At 37.4% G+C, this 22,802-nt stretch overlaps 1 protein-coding gene across 4 annotated transcripts in view; it reads right to left on the bottom strand.

Moving 5' to 3' along the window:
- DCK (deoxycytidine kinase) overlaps window positions 1-22,802 on the bottom strand; it is a 120,496-nt gene that overhangs the window by 59,515 nt on the left and 38,179 nt on the right. For 2 of the 4 annotated variants that reach the window (XM_060148052.1, XM_060148053.1), the window contains exon 7: window positions 895-957. The exons of 1 other annotated variant lie outside the window; for it this stretch is intronic. In XM_060148052.1, coding sequence (XP_060004035.1) covers window positions 937-957 — 21 coding nt within the window. In that variant the 3' untranslated portion in view covers window positions 895-936. Of the gene's footprint in view, window positions 1-761; window positions 958-22,802 lie in introns of those variants that run through there. One more of the 4 variants, XM_060148051.1, reaches the window with a different exon arrangement.

Genomic DNA, 22,802 nt, shown 5'->3' on the forward strand with positions numbered 1-22,802 from the left:
TGTGATTCTTTGTTTTTTTTTATTTTTATTTTTGAACATTTAAAGCTGCCAACAGGACTTCCTTAGCGGCACAGTGGTTAAGAATCCGCCTACCAATGCAGGGCACACAGGTTCGATCCCTGGTCCGGGAAGATCTCACGTGCCGCGGAGCAACTAAGCCCATGTGCCGCAACTGCCGAGCCCACATGCCCCAACTACTGAAGCCTGCGTGCCCTAGGGCCTGCATGCCGCAACTACTGAGCCTGCGTGCTGCAACTACTGAAGCCTGCATGCCTAGAGCCCGTGCTCCGCAATAAAAGAAGCCACCGCAATGAGAAGCCCGCGCACAGCAACGAAGAGTAGCCCCCGCTCACCGCAACTAGAGAAAGCCCACGCACAGCAGAAGACCCAACACAGCCAAAAAATAAAAATAAAAAATAAAGTTGCCAACAATTCCAAATGGTGCCTCATTATTTCTTTCCAATTTGTTTCCATGTGAAGATAAAAACTATTGTATCCAGACCAAATTATAATAGGATGCATAAATGACCCACCATAAGTCCTACAGATAGATATCCTCCTACAATGGTTTGAAAAGGAATTTTTTTACATCAAGTCACAAAAGGTAAAAATGCAACTCCATACTCCTTTATTACCTATATTCATCAACAACAAGAGCAAAGATTTATTGAGTACCCCCCAGTATCACAAGAGGAACTCTCCGAGTTTAAATTAGTAAAGCTAGACCTATGCAGTTTATCAATTCAGAACAAGGTCAGACATTTGCTTACAGAAACAAAAAGGTTTTCCTCTTCCTAGCCATTTATGATTTAAATCTTTTTTTTTTTAAGTAAAGACAGGAAAGAGGTTAAAATGCAAAGCTGGTTTTTTCCCATACATAACTTTCTGACTTACAATAGGTCAAGCATCGGTGCTCAGGTTTACAGCCAGGAGAGGTTATGAAACAGGTATGGGTATCTGTAAAAAGAAAAATAACACTTATTTGATGAATCTTAAATGATATAAATTTTTCATTGAGATTATGATACCTCATGATACCCAGATCCATATAAGAATCTGTTCATTTCTTCTCTTCTTGCCCCCCTTTCAGGTTCTATTTTTAGCATTCTATTTTTAGATTTCTGCACTCATTGCTGAGGTAATATGATGAGCAAATTTCCATTACCTGGCAAAATACTGAAAAATCAAAAGATTTCTTCCTAGAAAATATATAGGAAATTTGCCTCAGCAAATCTCTGCAAGAACTTCTATAAGGCTATCTACTCCTAATCTCTTACTGAGATTTGAAACACATAAATACAAATATTTCTTTCTAAATGTTTGTCAAAGTGAAGAAGTCCCTATAAGAAAACGTGGGAATATAGAATCCTATTGAAATATAGAAAAATAGAAATCTATTGGAATTCATCAACCATAAGGATTTGGATTCTCTTAAAAACAAAAAACAACAACTCATACTTAAAATAAGTTTTAGTGTAGAATTTGTGGCCAGATATACCTTACTTAACCAGCAGACTGCTGGTTCTTGTTTATATGTTTACGCGATCTTGTATCTTGTCCCTTAATGAAAAATCATCTTTATATGGTCTTACTGAGTAGTTCTACATATAGTCCACATATGGTTCTCAAAGATTTAATAGTTATTGTATAAACGCCATAAATTTTTTTCATGTTATCTTAGTTGTTATTACAAACACTATCATATTTGGGAGAGGAAAGTCTGCAAAATGTATGCAGTTTTAGAAAATGGGTGCAAAACTAGTGTTAGAAGCCAGGTCCTGACAGAGACATGCAGTATTTCCCAAAGCCCATAACTGTTTATTTTCTGTCCCTGTGAAAGAAATGAAAATTTCAGAATGCCCATAGAATAAAGAGAATACGAATTCGGACTGTGAAAGGACCATGACCCATTGCTGATTACTTGAGAGTTTGGGACTTAACCAACACACCCACCCGCAGCTCATCCTCAGGATTAGCACATCACCGTTTAAAATACTTCCACGATGAATAGTCTTCTGTGTGAATTTACCTTGTGTTCAAGTATTTGCCATTACTTTCTTCTGTGTCTCTGACTATAATCATCACAGTCACTGTTTTGTCTCACTAGAGCCAGTTGAAATAACCAATCTCTGAGTAACCCCTACTAATTATTTGAGACTTGGGAAGAAAGAGCCATTCTGAAGAGGTTCCCATTCTACCTTTAGCCTTCGCATTTTTCCCAGAAAAGAATAAACTGTGTCTCTTTCAATAGCATCTGTGTGTGTTTGGCCAAATAACGCCTCAAGGAGCAGTGATACAGCATAGGAGTTATAAGAATGAAGCCAGAGTCACTGAAATCCCTCAAGCCACAAAGTATTCTCCCTGAACTTGATGGCCTGTCACTATCTTTATCTGCATATATACATGTTTATTTTCCAATAAAAATTTTCATTTAGAGGTAGGTTTAAATAAAGAGTTGAATAGGTTCATGGAAGCCTCAGATAAGTTAAAACATACATACGACAAAACCCCTTTAAATTATATTTAATGTAGTGGACTTACTGAAGTTACTTTTATAGAATATATTTCAACACAATCTTTCCTAAAAAGGATATTGAACTGTTTTAATTAATATAGAATTGAATTCTATATTAATAGAATTCATATAGAATTCTCAGCACATCAAAAAGCCCATCTTGCCTTTAAAGCATGTTAGAGAATTTTCCATATAAGCTTAAGGTTATAAGAGCTTAATACCAACTCCCTCCTCAGTCCTCCTTGAACACACATAAATACACACACACACACACACACACACACACACACAGCTCCAGGGAAGAGGCAGAGTTAGATCCCCATATAGACTCCACTGCCAAAATAGAGGTTTCTGCATTCGAGTAAGCTAATAACCATTACTCATAACAAAGATGAACAGAATACTTACTCTAAGCCAGGCACTGCACCACAGCCTTATATGAATTCTTTCATTTAATGCTCAAAACAACTCCATAAGCTAGCATGATTTGAGGTTTAGAGAGTTTTTGTAGGTTTAGAGAGAATTGCCAAGTTCACATGGCCAAGGAAGAGTACAGCTAGAATTCAAACTTGGGCTGTCTTACCCCAGAGCCCCATGCTTTTGCTGTCCCAGTCACAGCATTTTTAGCAACCTCATATAAACCCATGGAGCACCTTTAAGTCACCATTTCACAGCTTAAAATTTTGTACTCCTTTCTTGTCCTGAAGTTGCCATGTTTTTTAGTTCAAGTGTCAATTTACTTCCTTCAACACTGGAGCCAGGTAAGCCAAGAAGGCTTCTAGAATTGAGCCAATGATTAGAATCAGGAAGTAATAATGAAATTTTTAGGCTGTAATAAGGCAACAGTTGGAAGCGTGGGAAAGAAGGGAGCTTCTTTTTCAAAGTAGCTAATTGTCTTATCAACTGAGAAATGGATATATCCAGTTGTGGTATATTCTCAAATAGTATTTAAAACAAAGGAATTATATCTAATGTAGCAACATGGAAAATATCTGGAAAAACTTAAGCTTGAATGAAGAAATCAAGTTGGAATATGTTATGTACTGAATAATATTATACCTTTAATTCTTAAACCCATAAAATAACATTATATATTGATATGGACACACACATGTAAACAAAATACATAAAAAACACTGATGGGAAGGGGAAAAAAATCTGCCTTGGGAATGGTTACTTCTGGGGAACTTAGGGAGTTACCGGCTAGGGATTAAATAGAGGACTTTGACTATATCTGTAATGTTGTATTTATTTCAAAATGTCTGAGACAAAGTTGGCAAAATGTAAATACTTGTTAAATGTAAGAGGTGATTACATGGTATCTGTTATATTCGTTTCTATAAATTCCTGAATATGTGAGAGTTTGTTATTTCAACATAATGTTCTGAATGTTTGAAATCGCTTATCATTTCAACTGCACAACTGAGGTGGGAAAAGTTATGAGAAATAGATAATTATGTATTGTGAGATGGGGAATGTATTGATATATAATTCACGCTCTCTTCTGAGGAAAGAGAAAGACCAGCCACTGTTGACTGCAAGGAGCATAGAGCAGTTTTGTGGCCATCTGAGCACGCAGTCTGGGGAGGGGGAAGATGTCAAAGTAGTGGTTAGGTAGAACACGGGAGGAGAAAAGGGGATGAGAGAATATAGTGTTCTGTTGTGGGTGTGGTGGGGGGAGTCATATGTAAATGAAATGTTTGAAACCTGAACTATAACTGACTGCAAATGCAGAGTCCTGGCTGGGCTGGAGCTGAGACTCAGACACACCCAAGTTAAGGAGAATAAGAGGACACCCAGCACCCTTTTTCCCTCCTGCAGACACAGAATTTATTGAAATAAACTGGATTACTTGAGACTGTGGATCCGCCTGGGAAAATAATTAAATCCTGACCCCAGTTAGGTTTCACACATATACAACTATGTCTGTTTAATTGAGGGAAACTCAAGTAAAATCAGAAATAACAAGAGACAACAGAAAACTTACCAAAGGGAGCTAAGTGTCTGGTGCAGTAAATTCAGCAAAAGAACCCAGTGGAGGGCAGAGAATTTAGCAGCTCGGAGCAGTACCCAAGAGGACACAGGCATTCCAGCAGCATGTTCGAGCCCTATACCTATGAATTAACAGCTGTCTCACAACTTAGAAACTTTGGGGCACAAGCCTTTGTACCATTCCCAAAACTGAAGAAAGAAAAACTCTGTTTTTCATTCTCAAAAACAAAATTGGTGAAACTATTAGCAAAGATCCCAAATGAGAAGGTGTTGGTGGCAGCAAAGTCCCAGCTTACCAGGCTCAAAGGCAGCTGCAACATCAGAGTTCCAACCAGATTACTTCCAGGTGGAAGTTCTGGCTGCAGCAGGAGCAATGCAGTTCAACTCAAAAGACAGCACTATTTATCTAACTCATTGTGTTTTAAGCCTCACCAAGCCTGTTCTAGAACTCTTTGTCTTCACCATGAACACAGAGCAAGGAAGCATTCTTTCTCTGACTTTGCAAAAGCTCCACTGGCTGAGGTGCCTGAGACAAGAGCCATCCCGAGGCAGTGATGGCAGCATTGTGGCAGGCTGGCACCAACAAGGCAGCCCTTCCCAATGAGGCAGCCCTTCGCCGGGATCTGCAGCTAGACTGCAGTAGCAACGGCAGAGTTCCAGTTTTCGCAGCTGTGGCAATTCAGTTTAGGAAGCCCCAGAATTGAGCTCTAGCCCGGACTCATTATGGATAAAGGAAAAGAATCTTGTGGGGGAGTTTCCACAAATAAATGGAGGAGGGGGACTCCACACAAAGCATAATGGGTAGGTGAGGTGTAGAGGAATTGGGATGTGAATGTTTTTGTGCTCCTAAGGTGGGAAAGGTTGAGATGTTCAAGTTACCTTAACTTGCTACTTGAAAGACGGAACGTTTATGAAAGTCTTTGTGCTTCAGAGGGAAAAAACCATAATAAAATAAAACAAAACACAAGTTTGAATTAGATCATTCTTTGCAATGTTTTTGCATCCCTCTAAGATATGAAATCTTCTCAGAGGATTTTTCTGGTTAAGCAAACAAGGAATGGGAAGGGGGGAGGAAAAGAAAGAAGAAACTGCAAATGATCAAATATATCCACTTACAGTATGTTGAGAATCTCTTCAATTGTAAGCAATGAGAAACATGTAATACTTGAGCCTGTTTTAAATGAAACTTGGTGTAATAGCTAGAATTTTAGCCTGAAGCCTGATGGTATAAGGGGAGAGGTGACAGCACCCCTGCAGCAGGGATGACAGAAGACAGAAATCCAGGTGAAATGAGGAGGGGCTGAGCCATAACAGTGACCACAGAGCTGGCTCCAAAGATAAAAAGCCCCCCAACTCACCCCCAAACATTTAAAAGCCCGTAACACAAGCCATCCTCAATTTACAAAGCATTTAAATATACAAAGAAAGGAAAAATTATGGAAGTGAGAAAGGCAGGAGAAGTAGAAACACCAGAGATAATTCTGATGCAGTGTTGAGCATTGTCCAGAAACATGGGTGGAAAGGGAAGCTAGTCATCCTCTTAAATGTGTCCTACGTGGAGAAGCATTTTACCCAATTGGTTTGTTGAAAGTGCAGGTACCCTTACTCACCCAGCACTTTGCCCATGTCAAGAATCATGCTGGCTTCCCTGAGAGATCCCCCTCTGGCTTAAGCGGTTCCATCAGTTGCTGTCTGAGAAGGCGGCAAAGGGAGAGTGCACACTGACCCTAGTGGGCCCAGCCAGCCTCCTTAAGAGGGCAGACGGGACACATGTGAGCTGTCTCTACCTTCCTGAGTCTTGCACAGGTATAAACGCATAAGCGTCACAGCAAAGGATCACATGGGGACCAGAAGAGGCGCACGCATGCTGAACTCCTGCTGTCAAGGTAACAACTACCTTCAATTCCTGGCAACAGGATCCTTCCGGACCTGCTGTCAGAGAAACTAAGGGATTAGCCAGACTTTTCCCTCTAGGGAGGTCACTGCCCTCCAGAGGGCAGATCAATATATTAATTCTCCCAGAGAAGACTGTCAGCATTGCTCAGCTGTGGGGGACACAGCCCATAGCCCTTACACTTCACACCTTCTTACTGCTTCCAATACAGACTTAGTACCCACAGAGGAGTCTACCTCCAGTTAGTGACATACGATGGCTTGCTGGCATCCCGGTCTCTGTGGAAAATGGTCCATCATCAAATCACAGCAATTCCTTTTGGTGAAATTCAAATCTTATCATAATGGGACTTGAGGATTTGATGATACCTGGAGATCATTCTGGCTACAGAATCTTTGAAGAAATAGCATGCCTGAAATTCAAAGCACAAAAGGACATACCACTTCTACAGCCATAGGTGTTTTAACACATTGCATATGCGCACATGTTTCCCCTGTCTTGACCAAATAATAGGTTTGGAATAGGAATGCATAGCAATTATAAGACCCCAAAGCCCCCTCCTCTCCCCAGGAGGTGTCTCGAGAGCAATATCAGAATTCTCTCAGCAACGAACAACTGACACCACTTTCCTGCAATACTGGCTCCCTGAGATGACGGCAAGGCCTCTGAGAGTTTTACCTCTGCCATAGAAGCACCCTAAAGCTGACAAAGAACAAACATTATGTCACAATTCCACCAAAGTAGAGAATAGCTCTTCATGACTCCGTTCTTAAATTATTATATGGATCCCAAAACAGCAATGCTTTGTTCCTCCAATGTTCCCAAGATTTTCATGAAAAAATCTCTTTGACATTTTACTCTCAGGCCCTCCCTAGCACTCAGACAGGGATCCGTGGGAACTGGACAGAGTATGAGCTTAATGAAGAATCCTCAACGTGCCCCCAAATTATCCCACCCCCACCAACCCTAGGCTGCCGCCAGCCCTTATTCTTTTAGGATGATTTATTGCCGAGCAGGCTGCTCAGACCACTTTGTAGATAGACTCCTAGAGACCTTGCAAATTTAAGGAAGCCTGAGACACAGACCTCCCAGAATGATCAAACCTGGGATAAACACAGTTAAGGTGACTTTATTTATGACCATGTACATCATTCTCTCAAGTAAAATGACTTCCTCACAATGGAAGACAAAACTATCATTAAACAAGAGAGAAGGGCTTCAACTAAGCAAGAGCAAAGATTCTGCACATGTCCACATTTACACACCCGAGAGAGGACTGGAGTGTGCTGAGGAAAATCAGAGTCAGAAAGCTCATAGCTTGAAAAATTCTTTCTTTCGGTGACCTCTCTAACCAAGGATCAAGGCTCTTCTATTGTCAGACACATGGAATCAAGGAGATGTCTGACAACTATCTCTCTTAATCACAATTTCCTCAACTGTGAATATCAAGGGACGTTAACTTTTGAGAATCTGAGAGCTACAGATCTTCCCCCCAGAAAAACAAACACAAACACTTCTATACAAAATTTTGCACATAATTTTCGGAGGATAAGTTTCACAGATCTTAAAATTCAGGTTAAGGAACCCCGAACTAGATGATTTCTGAGATTTCTTCCAACTCTAAGATGAGTTTATGGAAGTTCTGGTTAAACTTGACAGATTAAACAATCTCATTTTTCTCTACTCCCTCCTAAAAACTTACCAGAAAAATGAAAACAACCAGAAAAATAATAAAAGGTGAGGAGACGTTAACAAAATAACAGAAAGTAGAAAGTAGATGGACAAGTCAAACTGACTTAGCTGAGCAGAGATTTAAGCAGCTGCACAGAAACCATTCAATTCACCACCCAGAACACTGGAATGGCTCTGAAACTGAAGGCACTAGTACCTATGAAAGTAAAAGTGAGAAGGGAAGTCAATCAAGGTTTACTCTCTTGTACAGGCTCTACCAAAGCCCAGTAACTACTTTTGTATTCTTTTTCGTAAAGAGGAGGCCCTAAATTGTATAGCTTTATGCCCCAATAATCTTGAATTTGTCCTTCAGTGTGGCTGAAACAAAGATAAGTTGAAAGTCTTTATTAGAAAAAGTTAGATTCCAAGATGCTCTTCCTCAACCAGGGAATTACTGTGTTGTACACCTGAAACTAACATAATGTAAATTAACTATAGTTCAGTTGAAAACTATCTGGAACATAGTGGACATTCAACTAGTATGTGATAAGTAGATGAAAGTAAGTGAATTAATGAATTAATGAATGCCAATTGTACATTCAACAATGATTTGATGCACTTTGAGGGCCCAAAATGTGTTAACTTCTAGAACCCCTTCATGGGACCACAGTACTCCTATATCCAAATCTTTTCTCATGCTATCTTTTCTCCATAGAATACATCCTTTTTTCTTATAGTTTCTAGAATCTCGTCTTTTCTTATGAAGGCTTTTCCAAGTAATGAGCTGAAAAGAGGCCCATCCTATCTAAACATGCATTTTCCTGCAACTCACACTTGATTAACATAAATACGTTTGTACTGATTTTTCTAAATAATGTATAATCATTCAGTATATTTGCAAGATAGTAATTCTTTTGTCTTTTAATGTACAGAAAAAAGTCTTAATTATCTATTTTTATTGGAAGAAACTGAGTGCAATAGGAGAAAAAACAAGAGAAGTACGGTCCATATCAAATCTTGCTTTCAAATTCTTAGGCATCATTAAGCAGAATACATAACAAAACCATCTGCTACAATGTTCATTATTTCTTATTTACTTTTCCCCCTATATAGTGTATAACCAAACTTTGTCAAACAAAATATTGATCCTCTTTAACTGGGGAAAAGTATAAAAACAAATACAAACAAAATAGCAAGAATAGCAAGTAGCTTATTCATTAGCATGGATAATGAAGAGTTGAGTAAACATCTTATTTTGGTCTATCTTTGTCTACCTAACATAGAGTGTGCTGGGTAGAAAAAGATAGAAACCAAAATTAAAAGTATATACTCTAAGAACTCCAGGATCATTTTTCACTAACCAACTTCCTACAGAGCCTTCACACATATCCTATTATATTTGATTTTTTAAAGTTCATATTTATAAAACATTTCAAAAAATAAATGACTTCTGATGCTAAGTGACAAATACATTCCCATATGCTACAGAAGAATCAAGTACATTACAGAAAACAAAAACAAACCTGTACCTTAAAGTGCCAAGGATTAAAGAAAATTCTTTTATTCATTCAACCAATGTTTATCTAGCATCTGCTTCATTTTCCAGATACCATTCTAGGCACTGAGAACACAGTAGTAAACAACACAAGTCCCTGCTCTGGTGGAGTTTACATTCTAGTGTAGGAAGACAGACTATAGACAAATACATAATTTGTCAGGTGGTGATAAAAACAGTAAACAAACACAAAGCATGGTAAAGGGAACAGTGGGAGACAGAGGCAGGTAGTCTGGGTAGTCAGCTAAGACCTGATTAATAAGATGACATTTGAGTAGAGACCTGAAGGAAGTGCTGGAGTGAGCCATGAAAAGATCTCGGGGGATAGCATCCCAGGCAGGGCAACCATCAGGACAAAGTCCCTGGGACAAGTGTGCTTTGTATATTCAAGGAACGGCAGAGTCCAGTCTGCTGTGAAGCCAGCAAGGAAGAAAGCAGTAAGAAGTTGAGATCATGAAGTACCTTATAGAGAATAGTAAGGTCTTTTGTCTTGCCTCTGATTGAAATGAGAGACAAAAGAAGGGATTAGATTTCCCTTATCCTACTGAAGAAGTCAGTCCTTCATTTCTACCTGGGATGGAGTAGAAGGAAGGAAAGGAATACATTAACAGGAATCACAATACCAAGGAGGGAAGAGACTAGTCCTGGTGAACAAGAGACTGATTGGAAATCCACTTAAGATCATAATATGTGGCTCTTGCAATTTTTATCTGAAAACACTGTTAATAGCAGGCTGACATTCGTGACTTCCTTCCATCCTAAATGCAGTAACCTCCTATTTTCCCATCAGGTGAGACAGGAATGCTAGTCTAAATTCAGCCTAATCATGGTGCCAATAATAGCACAAGTGTGAAGAGCACTTCTGAGCTGAAGATCCCCAATTTCTGCTTCTGAACTAAGCCTTGTTACATGTCCTCCAGGTTCAGGTTAATCACCATCCTGCGGTGAGCAAACTCCAAGGAGAGGCATCGACACTCTAACAAAGCTAGACCTCAGAACAAATTACCAAGCACTAGCCAGGCAAATGTGTCAGCATGCAGTAATCTCGTCTTTCTAGTTGCTGTATTTTTAGCAGTCACTGCTGAGCAACTCATTTTCCCACACTGAGGCTACTAGAGTAATTTTCCAACAGAACTTGCACAAAATATCACCAGCCTAATTTGTTTAACCTTCATAAGCTTTCTTTCTCTCCCTTCCTTCTTCCTTCCTTCCACCCTTCACTCCTCCCTCCCTTCCTTTCTTTTTCTTAGTAATCATAGCTACATTTTGGGCCTAAATTGTCTCCTTTAGAGGTGAAGTCTCTCCCTGCTTTAGGGAAAGAACTTTTCTGTGTTTAATTTTAATGGTAAATTAGGTTCAAAAAAACAACATCTGTTTTGAGCAATATTAAGATTGTACTGTGAAGTTCAAGTCCTCCTGGTGAATTCTCTTTCTAGTGAAATATTTTTGTGGTTATTGCTGCAAAAGAAAACTATTTTGTTCTTCAAAACGGATGCCAGTCAGGGAGCTCTATGGGAATTCCTGCTTCCTCAAGTTTCAGCCTATTCTTCTCTTTACAGCTACCATCACCTGGTCCTTATCTTCCCACACCCACTGGGATTTGAAGACTCTCATTTATTGTTCATCACTATGCAGAAAAAGAAATGTAACAGAAATTCAAATTGCGATGATGTCACAACAAAATTTTAAATCTCACCTAGTTCTTCAGGTAATTAATTCCTACTCTATACTGACATCTAACTGGAGACAAGCAAATCTCTTTAGCACCTTTCCTGAATTTTCGTAGGAAGTGTCATCCATCAAGTGTTTATTAGGCATTATTATGTGCCAGGTATTGTTCTAGGTCCTAAAGATATAAAACAAAGCAAACAAACAAAGATTAATAAATCCCTGCTATTGTTTCCAGTGGAAGGAAACATGCACTAGCTTGGGGGACTGTGATAATACCATAGAAGAAAATGAGACAGGGAAAGAGGATAGGAAGGATTGGGGCAGGGGGCAGGTGCAATTTAAAACAGGTGGTCGGTCATACTGAGTGAAGTAAGTCAGACAGAGAAAGAGAAGTATCATTTATATGCAGAATCTAAAAAGAAATGATACAAATGAACTTATTTACAAAACAGAAACAGACTCAGAGAAGGAATTTATGGTTGGGCGGGGGGAAGGGTGGGGGGAAGGGATAGTTAGGGAGTTTGGGATAGACATGGACACACCGCCATATTTGGGCTTCCCTGGTGGCACAGTGGTTAAGAACCTGCCTGCCAATGCAGGGGACACGGGTTCGAGCCCTGCTCTGGGAAGATCCCACATGCCGCGGAGCAACTAAGCCCGTGAGCCACAACTACTGAGCCTGCGCATCTAGAGCCTGTGCTCCACAACAAGAGAGGCCACGACAATGAGAAGCCCGCGCACCGCGATGAAGAGTAGCCCCCGCTCGCCGCAACTAGAGAAAGCCTGCGCACAGAAACGAAGACCCAACATAGCCAAAAATAAATAAATAAATAAATTTATAAAATACAATAGATAACCAACAAGGACCTACTGTATAGCGCAGGGAACTCCGCTCAATATTATGTAACAACATAAATGGGAAAAGAATTTGAAAAAGAATAGATACATATATATGTATAACTGAACCACTTTGATTTATACCTGAAACTGTCACAAAATTGTTAATCAACTATACTCAAATATAAAATAAAAAGTTTAAAAAATGAAATAGGTGGTCAGGGAAGGTATCACTGAGAAGATTCATCTGAACAAATACATGGAAGATTTGAACATACAAGATACCCTTTCAGGAAGCATTTTGACTTTCTAAAAGTCATTTCCTTTCTGAAAACGTGTCCTCTGTGGTGGTTTTAAGGAAACATATTTTATAGCCTTTTTGATCACTTTACACAAATTTAACTATGTTAGCTCAAAGGTGACCATTCTCATCATTATTATCTAATATTGTTCTGGAGGAAAACAGTGGCCAATGCAATTGGTCAACGACGAAATTAGTTATAAAAATAGAAAAGGAATAGGTAAACATTATAATTTGTAGACCATCTAACAATTGCTTTCAGCTTAAAGAAGGAACAAAAATCAATTAAAATTAAAAGAGAAATCAGCAATGTGAATGGTTACAAAATTAATATGTAAGTATTAATTGCCTTCATATGTATTAATAGCAACAACAATCAGTTTAAAAATACAAATGGGCTTCCCTGGTGGCGCAGTGGTTGAGAGTCTGCCTGACGATGCAGGGCACGCGGGTTCGTGCCCCGGTCCGGGAGGATACCGCATGCCGCAGAGCGGCTAGGCCCGTGAGCCATGGCCGCTGGGCCTGCGCGTCTGGAACCTGTGCTCCGCAGCGGGAGAGGCCACAACAGTGAGAGGCCCGTGTACCACCAAAATAAATAAATAAATAAAAATAAAAATATAAAGGAAGATAAAATCTCATTTACAATAACAACAGAACATGGCAAAATATTTAGGAATAAACTTGACGAGAAATGTGCAAGAACTTTGAAGAAAATTTTGAAATACTACTAAGGAATGCAAAAAATAACCTTTAATACATGAAAATGAATACCAAGTTCATGATTAGGAAGACTCAACATCATGAAGATAGCAATTCTCCCTAATTTAAATCTATAGTTTAATATGATCCCAATAAAAATACCATCAGGGGCTTCCCTGGTGGCGCAGTGGTTGAGAATCTGCCTGCTAATGCAGGGGACACGGGTTCGAGCCTTGGTCTGGGAGGATCCCACAAGGCGCGGAGCAACTGGTCCCGTGAGCCACAACTACTGAGCCTGCGCGTCTGGAGCCTGTGATCCGCAACAAGAGAGGCCGCCATAGTGAGAGGCCCGCGCGCCGCGATGAAGAGTGGCCCCCGCTTGCCACAACTAGAGAAAACCCTCGCACAGGAACGAAGACGCAACACAGCAAAAATAAATTAATTAATTAATAAACTCCTACCCGCGACATCTTCTTTAAAAAAAAAAATACCATCAGAATTTTTGTCAGAAAAACAGTAAGGTATATTTAAAGTGCATATGGAAAAGAAAAAATGCCAAAAGGCTGAAACTCTAAAAATATAAAATTAATAATAAGAGGGGAACAAGCCTACTAAAATTATTTTTATTTTGAAACTTCACCAATTAAAATAGTGCAGTGCCACTGAATGACTGACAGACAGATGAATGAAACAGAATAGAAGGTCTAGAAATAGACATAAATATATTAGGGAATTTAATATAAAGGTGGCATTGCACATCATTAATGGGAGATGGATTATTAAGTAAACAGTTCTGGAACAAGTAGCTTAGCTATATAAAAATTTTTGTCATATCATTTATACCAAAATAAATGTTTGGTACATAAAAGTTTTAAACATTAAAAAAACCATAAAGTATAGACTCAGAGTAGGGACGGCCTTACTAATTATAACACAAAACCAGGAAATCATTAAAAACTGATCAATTCAAGTACATAAAAATTTTAAATTTCCACATAGCACAAACGCTGTAAGCAAAAATTTTTTTAAAAAATTTCAACAAGTATAAAAAGGAATACCCACACATTGCTGGTAGAAGTATATAAATTGGTACCGGCTCTATTGAGAGCAATTTGGCATTATTAAAATTAAATCTTAAGTGTATACATCTTTGACTCAGAAATTTCTTCTAGGAATTTGTCCCAAGTATTTATTGATAAATGAGAGAAAAGACATATACAAAGATATTTATGCGTTATTTAAAATATCAAAATATTGAACCAAATGGGATACATCTATGTAATGGAATCATATGCGACCTTCTAAGAGTAAGGCAAATCTGTATGTACTGATATGAAATGATCTCCAAGATCACTATTATCTTCCCTTAGCCCAGGAGCAGAAACAGAGACCCAAAAACCCAATGGATTAAGTTTGAGACAGAAAAAGTATGGATGTATGCTTCTAGCTTAGCTTTTTTGTCCCCAAAGAGTTAATATGCCTGAAGCTAAGATAGAGACAAGAGAGATGGAGAACAGACCTGGATGGGGTCCAGGACTGGAGGCCCTTTCAAAGTGGGAGTGGGAAATTTTTAGGCCCAGAAACATACAGAAAAGGACTCCATGATGAGTTATTCTTAATGTGTACCCCACACTGACACTTTGCCTCTGAACATTAACCATCTAACCAACCTGGACACTCTTAAGATGTCCCTTGAAGAGTGAGTGGGACTTAGTGTGGGGAATCTGGACATCCTATGTGGAGGTGGATACCTAAGGGAAAACTCTGCCCACTGACCAGTATGGAACTGAATAGAACCAGTTGGGAATTTCTGTCTTTAGGAAATGATGGATACTGTCATATATGTTATCCCAAGGAATTTGAACTTACTCTCAATTCCCAAACTTTGTATCAATCATTCCCATTCATGATGTCTTCTGTGAAAAACACTGTGAAAGATGGCTCTCCTGACATAACTAATTTATGGTGATGGAAATGAGAATAGTGGTTATCCTAATAATGTAAAGAAAATGTAGCGTGGGACTTCCCTGGTTGCTCAGTGGTTAAGAATCCACCTGCCAATACAGGGGACATGGGTTCAAGCCCTGGTCTGGGAAGATTCCCACATGCCACGGAGCAACTAAGCCCATGTGCCACTACTACTGAACCTGCGCTCTAGAGCCCGCGAGACACAACTACTGAAGCCCGCGCGCCCTAGAGCCTGTGCTTGGCAGCAAGAGAAGCCACTGCAATGAGAAGCCTGCGCACTGCAACGAAGAGTTGCCCCCGCTCGCCACACTAGAGAAAGTCCTTGTGCAGCAACGAAGACCCAACGAAGCCAAAAATAAATAAATAAATTTATTTAAAAAAGAAAATGTAGTGAGAAAAGGAATTCAAATGTTGGTAATGTCAGTGGGGGGCACATCTAAGAGACTTCTGTGGTACTGAAAATGTTCTGTATATTGATGGGAGGCAGTTAGATGCATGTAAACATACTTTTAAATGTTTGCTTAAAACTTACAGATCACTGTATATAAATTACACCTCAGTTTTAAAAAACTAACCTGGGATTTCCTTCTATTCAGCCACAACCTACGTGGGCCTGAGTTACCCACATTCCTCTCTTTCTCCCCCATGAAGGGTCAAACTCACCTGTTCAGCAAAATTCCAATGCCAGATAGTACAAATGCAAAGTCACAAGGAAAGCAGAAACACAACCATATTTAGCTGGTGTAGAGATCAAAGAAAAGTAAATAATGAACTGTGGCTTCATCAAACATTTACAGACAAGTACAGGGCAGAACAAAGCAGCCAATAATCAAGATATATGTTGGGATTATATTTGCTTTAGAACAATTTATTTTCAAATTTGCGATTGGCTTTTAAGTCTTTCATTTAACTCTAACATTTTATTAAAAGATTATAACAAAATTTTGGTTAATTGTGGTTTTATAAAACTATAATCTTTTAGTGCTTTTAAAAATACTTCTTAAAATTTAAAAAAATACTTTTTTGAAATTTTGTACTTGCATTGCCCTACAGTCCAGTGACCTATATGTGTCAAAGCAGCTGCAAGAACTCTAGTAAGACTAAGAAAAATCTGAATTCCTTTTCACACTACATTTTCTTTTGTCTGCACGTGTGGGAGACTTATCTACTTTCAGGAAGGTGTTGTGGAGATTTACTTTCCTTAGTTCTGAGCCTCTTCTTGTTTCAGTCAAAAATACAACACTCCCTACTATCCTATTCCCACTCCCCTTACTTCTCAACAGAAGTAATTTTTGGTGTGAGGGTAAAGAGCAAAATAAAGTCATAGGCCAAGGGTGGCCAAAGTCAATGACCTCTGTGGCAAACCCAAATAAGCTTGCTCCTACCAGGAACCACAATTTGAGGGGTGTGGGATAAGCAAAGTAACTGAAAAACAAACTGCCACAAGAAGGAGGGCTAATGGTAGGAAGGAGCTGCATTGAATTCACCCAACAGCACAATTTTGTCCTACCAACTATACTTTCTTCTGTAGAAATCCTATGAATTTTGAGCTCATAGCAATATGAGGCCAGGAAACAATCAGATATCAAAGAGAAGAAAGCATTTGATAGTATTAATAGCAATCATTCCCAACTGTATTCATTTTTTCCCCCTCTTGGAAAAAAATGACAAAGAAAATACAGCATTTATTCCAGCCCTGCTGAAATACATCTGCCTGGAATTGTTTCTATTATTTTTGAATCAAAAACATCTTATCTTTTAAACTTTTATTATCACACCATTTTTGTAAAGACCTTACACCACTGAATCCCCCCAGAATGGACAGCTGTGTTATTATGGAAAGGGAAAGAACCTGGATCTAGACTATCTAATTGGAAAATCATGGCTTTGCCACTTACTGGATATAAAAAGGAAGATAACATCTAGATTTACAAAGGTGTCATAAGAGGTAAAAACTTTTGTACCCTGTAACAACTTGCACAAATGTAAGGCATGAGAGAAGCAGTATTAAAGTGGAAAGGACAGAGGCTTTGGTCTAGGGAGACCCTGGTTCAAAACTCAGCAGTATCACTTTGACCAAGTTAAGTTCCCTGAACTCAATTGCTCCATCTGGATTGTTGCAAGGATTAAATATTAACTTTTATAAAGGCCCAGACACTTAACAGATATCCAATAAATGACAGCTCTTATTTTGAAGATTTTTTTTCCTTTCCTTTAGTCACTTTTCATTCATTTATTCAACAAATGTTTATTGAGTAATAGGCACTGCACTATGGTGTAATGGTAAGACATATACAATTCCTATCTTCATGGAGTTATTGTCTAGTTGGGAACTCAAACAGAAAATTACAATATAATTTTATATGTATTATAGTAGGGAAAGTATAGAGTGCTATGGGAACCCAGATGAGAGACACTTTGCTCAGACTTAGGTCAGTACTATAGAAGCTTCTTGGAGAAAGTGACTTTGAGCAGAAAACTGATAAGTAGGAATTAGCAGATGAAGGAGAAGGAGTAAGGGAAATTTTCCAGGCAAAGATATGTGCAAAGGCCCAGAAGCAAGAGAAATGTTTGTCAAAGAAACCTCAAAATACCCACCAACACATACACTCTGTTCTGGGATTAGAACATAAATACTCTCATACAGATCTTTCTGTCCTTTTCTTGTCCAGTGACATCATGTCTTTCAGCCTTTCATCTGACAAATATTCATCGAAGACAACAGAAGAAAACATATTTTCATCTTCGGCCAAAATCCTACCATGACCAATTACCATTATCAAGTATAAATTCCTGGTTATGTGGCCCAATAATTCACAACATATTATTCCAACCTGGAGATCTAGGAGCATAGCTTCAGACTGGATGATGATGGATAAATACCACTCTCTACTCTCCATGAGCTTAACCATCTAACTAAAAAAATTAAACATAAAATTGATTAGGACACAAAATAGTATGTGATTAAATATTACCTGAGTGATTGTACAATAAATGTAATAGAAATTTAGACAAGGATAGATAATGATAAAAATCTTATAAAGCCACTGCCGCTTGGGAGTATTTTCCTCACATCATTCAAATGGGCTTACTGTATTATACACATGCGCATGCACACACACACACACACACACACACACACAAACACACTTTGACAAGTTTGTTTGGTCATTCAACAAATGTTTAAGGATCTACTATTACATGTATACAACAGATACAGGGACAAAACAAAGGTCCTGTCCATATAGATTTTATATTTTTGTTGGCAAAGGAAGCAATAAACAAAAAACAAGAAAGCACTTTACACATATATCTTATTTAATCTTTGAAACAACTCCACGAGGTAGGATTTATCATCCCCCTTTTACAGAAGAGACATGGGATATCAAATAACTTGTCCAAGATCAAACAGCTAGCAAGTAGCATAGCCAAAATTTTAACCTAGGTCTATCAGATTGTAAAGCCCAAGTCCAACATCAGCAATTCCACTCCACTGCTGAAACTTTCCATTTCCCTGAATGACAGAGGTTCCTGGAGGCTTCTCTGATACATGGTCGGTCCAGAAATAGTTTGCCCAGGATTAGCCAAGTGATTCTCATGCTTTTTGCTTCCACTGAGCTAGGTCGCAGGCTCTTCCTTGTCCTGCAGTGTTCTTTCTTCCATCTGTATTGCTTTCATTGAGATTTTACTTTCTACCTCAAATATATATCCATGGGTTCCATTCTATGCAATTCCCTTCTCTGCTTTAACATCTTCAATAAATTCCCCATTCATTTTCCTCATTTACCAAAAACAGTTGCTGATTAGTAACACTATACTCCCCTTCAAAAGTATGGCTTTAATGGGCTATGTGGCTATGGTGCTATGTTGGAAGGGTTACTGTATTTGGATTTATATGTATTAACAATAGTTCTATCATTAAGCAGTTCAGTGCCTAGTTCTTTTCTACATTAACTCATTTTATCTTTTCAATAACACTGCAGACCTAGAGGGGTGGGATAGGGAGGGTTGGAGGGAGTCTCAAGAGGGAGGGGATATGGGGATATATGTATACATATAGCTGAGTCACTTTGTTGTACAGCAGAAACTAACACAACATTGTAAAGCAATTATACTCTAATAAAAATATATTTTAAAAAAAAACACTTCAAGTTAATAAAAAATGTTCCTGTGTTACATATGAGGAATTGAGGTTCAGAGAGGCTGAATTACTTGCTCAAGGCCAGGATATAGTAAATTTAGGTCTTCCCAGGTGTTTCCTACTATATCATGTTGCCTCCCACCTAAAACTATACAAATCACAGAAATGTAGTTTTGAAAGGACACCCTAGGATCCCTTACAAGTTCCCTTTTGTGCAAGCACCATTTCTACAGAATCCTTTCCAGTGATCCAGTCTCTTGTAGAAATACTGGCTTATCACATTCAAATTGTGACCTCTGTGAGACTCAGTTTTCTCATCTATTAAACGGAATACTTCTATTTATCTCACAAGGTTATTGTGTGGATTAAATGATAGAGTATGTAAATGTCCTTTGCAAACAATAAAGCACTTTATAAATGTTCCCTGAACTTTCTTTACAAGTATGTTAGACCTGAAAAACAAAATTTTATCTTTGAATTTAAGTTATTGTAAATGGATTCTCCTTAATATATCATTTCTGACTTCATAATCACAAATTTAAAAAGAGCAATATATCCACAACTTTTCCTAGTAGGCAAAATTATTTTCCGTTACTACTAGACATAAGACTAAGATTATAGTATAAGTTTTTCTCAAACTCTTTTGGAGATGGAGGAAAATATCAACTTTGGAACAGCTATGAGAAAGTGAATTTCATCTTTTTAATGCACAGCTATGTAAAATAATTAATGTGGCTTGCAATAGGACAGGCTTTAAATAAACTTTCTAATATAATTAGAAAGTATAATGATATAATTTCATTAGAATTTGTGCACATATTAAAAATATCAACACAATTGTAATAATAAACATTTATTGAGCACTTAACATTTGGTAACTCATTTAATAAAATTCTTCAATTATAGGAAAATGATAATTTAACAGTTAAAGTTTAACAGTTAAAGGAAAGTTAGTGTAGGAAGCTAGTAAAATAATAATATAGGCAAAAGAAAAACAACCTACAATATATAAACTGACTTTTACTAGAGCTTTTGGTAAGTTACTATATCCAACAATAGAAATGTTTCAGAACACTTTATAGATACCACAGATAAAACAGGTTAAATTTTATTACCTATAAAATGCCCAAATGTATGCTCATTTAAAACTGATCCATGGGTATAATATTATGTCCCTTTATCCAAGTAAATGGAAAATTAGATTTCTCTATTTACTTTCTTTAGTTTTCAAATTCATCTTAGTACATTAATCTTAAAATCTGTCATTTCCCAGATTGTTTCTGTGCTTCTTTCCTTGACATTCATAGTTTCCCTTTCTTTTCTAAGAATTTTATTCTAAAAGGCCATAAAAATATATAAGCATATATTTGTATGTATATGTATATATATGCACAGTATTTACATCTTTTTCTAAACTATTATTTCTCTTGATAATAAATAAAAATCAAACCAGGACAGAAGGTTCATACATTCTTCACCCCCTATTAAGGCAGAAAGGTGGAAATACATCATGTCTTTTGTGTCGCATAAGCCCATCTCACTAAATGAAAACACTTATTGTTTTACTTACAGCCAACGTCCTTCAAATTGCTTGTGGTGATATATTTTTTCATCAATGATGACTGGAAAAATCAAAGAAATTCAGTTTTCCACCTTCTAAGCTTCTTTTATCTCTAAATGATGCAGGCTCAAGAGTTGCCAAATGACATGGGCAAAGGCGGCCAAATAGGGCTTCCTAGCCAATCTAAAAATAGCAGATGGTGGTGGTGGGCAGATATACCATTTCTCTCTTGTTCTTTTTAGTTTTTCTAAGAGCTAGGTACCATAAACATGGCTTGTTCAAAATTAAAATGGTACAAAAAGAATTACATTCTCTCTTGCCCTAAGATCTAGACATGTGATCTGTTAGGATAATCTGTACCTTCTGCTAATAAGAAAGATGCGAAATTCAATGCAAAACTATATTCTGCGTTTCTTACAGCAAGGTTCCCATACCCAATTTCCACCTACTCTGATAGGAAATCTAACCATAACTTGATGGAATCAAGGACTGCCTTTGCCTTTTATTTTTCTTTCCTAGAGCCCCTTAAATAATAACTATTAACATTTGTATGTTTTATAATTTAAGAGGTCCTTTCACAGATTTGGAAAGGTCCTACCATTACAATCTGAGAAACGAGAAAACTGAGGCTCACAGAAGTTGAAGTTTACCCAAGCCCAGCCAGATAAAAAAGTGTGTCTTCAAATTTGTCACACACGTGCACACACACACATGCACACACATGTACTCTCTCCCTAAAGATTCCAACATAAAACAGCACTGAAGGACTTAACTTTCACATACACATGTAAGCATGTACAAATATATTTTAAAGAGAAAATGTTACAATAAATTCGAATTAGAGGTCCTTTACAAATGCAAAAGTTCTACAAAGTGTGAAAATATGAATTTACTAATCATATTAATTATATAAAGATAAATTTCTTTAAAGAAGTTCATTTTTCAAAATGATTATTCATTTAACAAAAGAAATTAAAGAGTTACCATGGATATTTAAGTTTTGTTTGAAGGTGGGAACAAAGAAACAGTTTAGCAGGAAATACTAATGTGTAAGTAGCTAACTCTCAGTGGCAGGATTACAGATTTTTTTTCTTCTCATATTTTCTAACATTTCAAATTTTACAGAGCCAAGAAATTATGGGTTTAACTAAATTTTCAAAAATAACTTAGATGCAAGAAATTTTTTTACAATATACTTTAAGGTAAAAAAAGCAGGACATAATATTGAATCTATAGCATGAACTCAATTTGGTAAAAAAGAAAAATGTTTCTTTGTAGATGTAAGTACATAAAGCTGGAAGGCAACAGTCTGCTAGGTTGGTACCTCTGAATGATAGGATCTAGGGATTACCTTATTTCAATATTTCTGCAATGTCCAAATTGTTTTAATGGGAGTGTTGTACTTTTATAAAGAAAAGAAAAATATTTAGGTTTATTCTCAATGCCAACAGAAATCAAGTAAAAAAAAAAAAACTCAAATTATAAATCAATGGAAAAAATTAATATATCAAGTCTAATTTATAACTTTCAATTTATGCCCATTAAGTATCTATCACTAAACATAAAAGTCAATAAATTTTGCTAATAATCCAATCTTAGTTTTAAAAACTCTGTATTATTACATTTTCAATACGGAATTCAGAATTTTGGTTTTTATCACTTCCCCGGGGCAGAAATATTGGACTCATAACACTAATCATAATGTTCTTTTACTTAAATAAGAAAATAGAAAGAGCAAGGGCAATTTCTAAACAGACTAAGGATAATTTATAGACATTGAAAGTTCTTTGTTGCAACATATCTTCTAGGAAGGGGTACAAACATCCTTATACATCTTGCTTAAAAACGATAAAAACCATAGCCTATTTTTTAAATGTATTTTATTGTAGTTGATTTACAATGCTGTGTTAATTTCTATTGTACAGCAAAATGATTCCGTTATATATATAACTCCCTTTCCCCCTTGGCAACCACAAGTCTGTTCTCTATGTCTATGA

The sequence above is a fragment of the Lagenorhynchus albirostris genome, chromosome 4 (genome assembly GCF_949774975.1).
Source record: "Lagenorhynchus albirostris chromosome 4, mLagAlb1.1, whole genome shotgun sequence".
In the NCBI taxonomy this organism is placed as follows: domain Eukaryota; kingdom Metazoa; phylum Chordata; class Mammalia; order Artiodactyla; family Delphinidae; genus Lagenorhynchus; species Lagenorhynchus albirostris.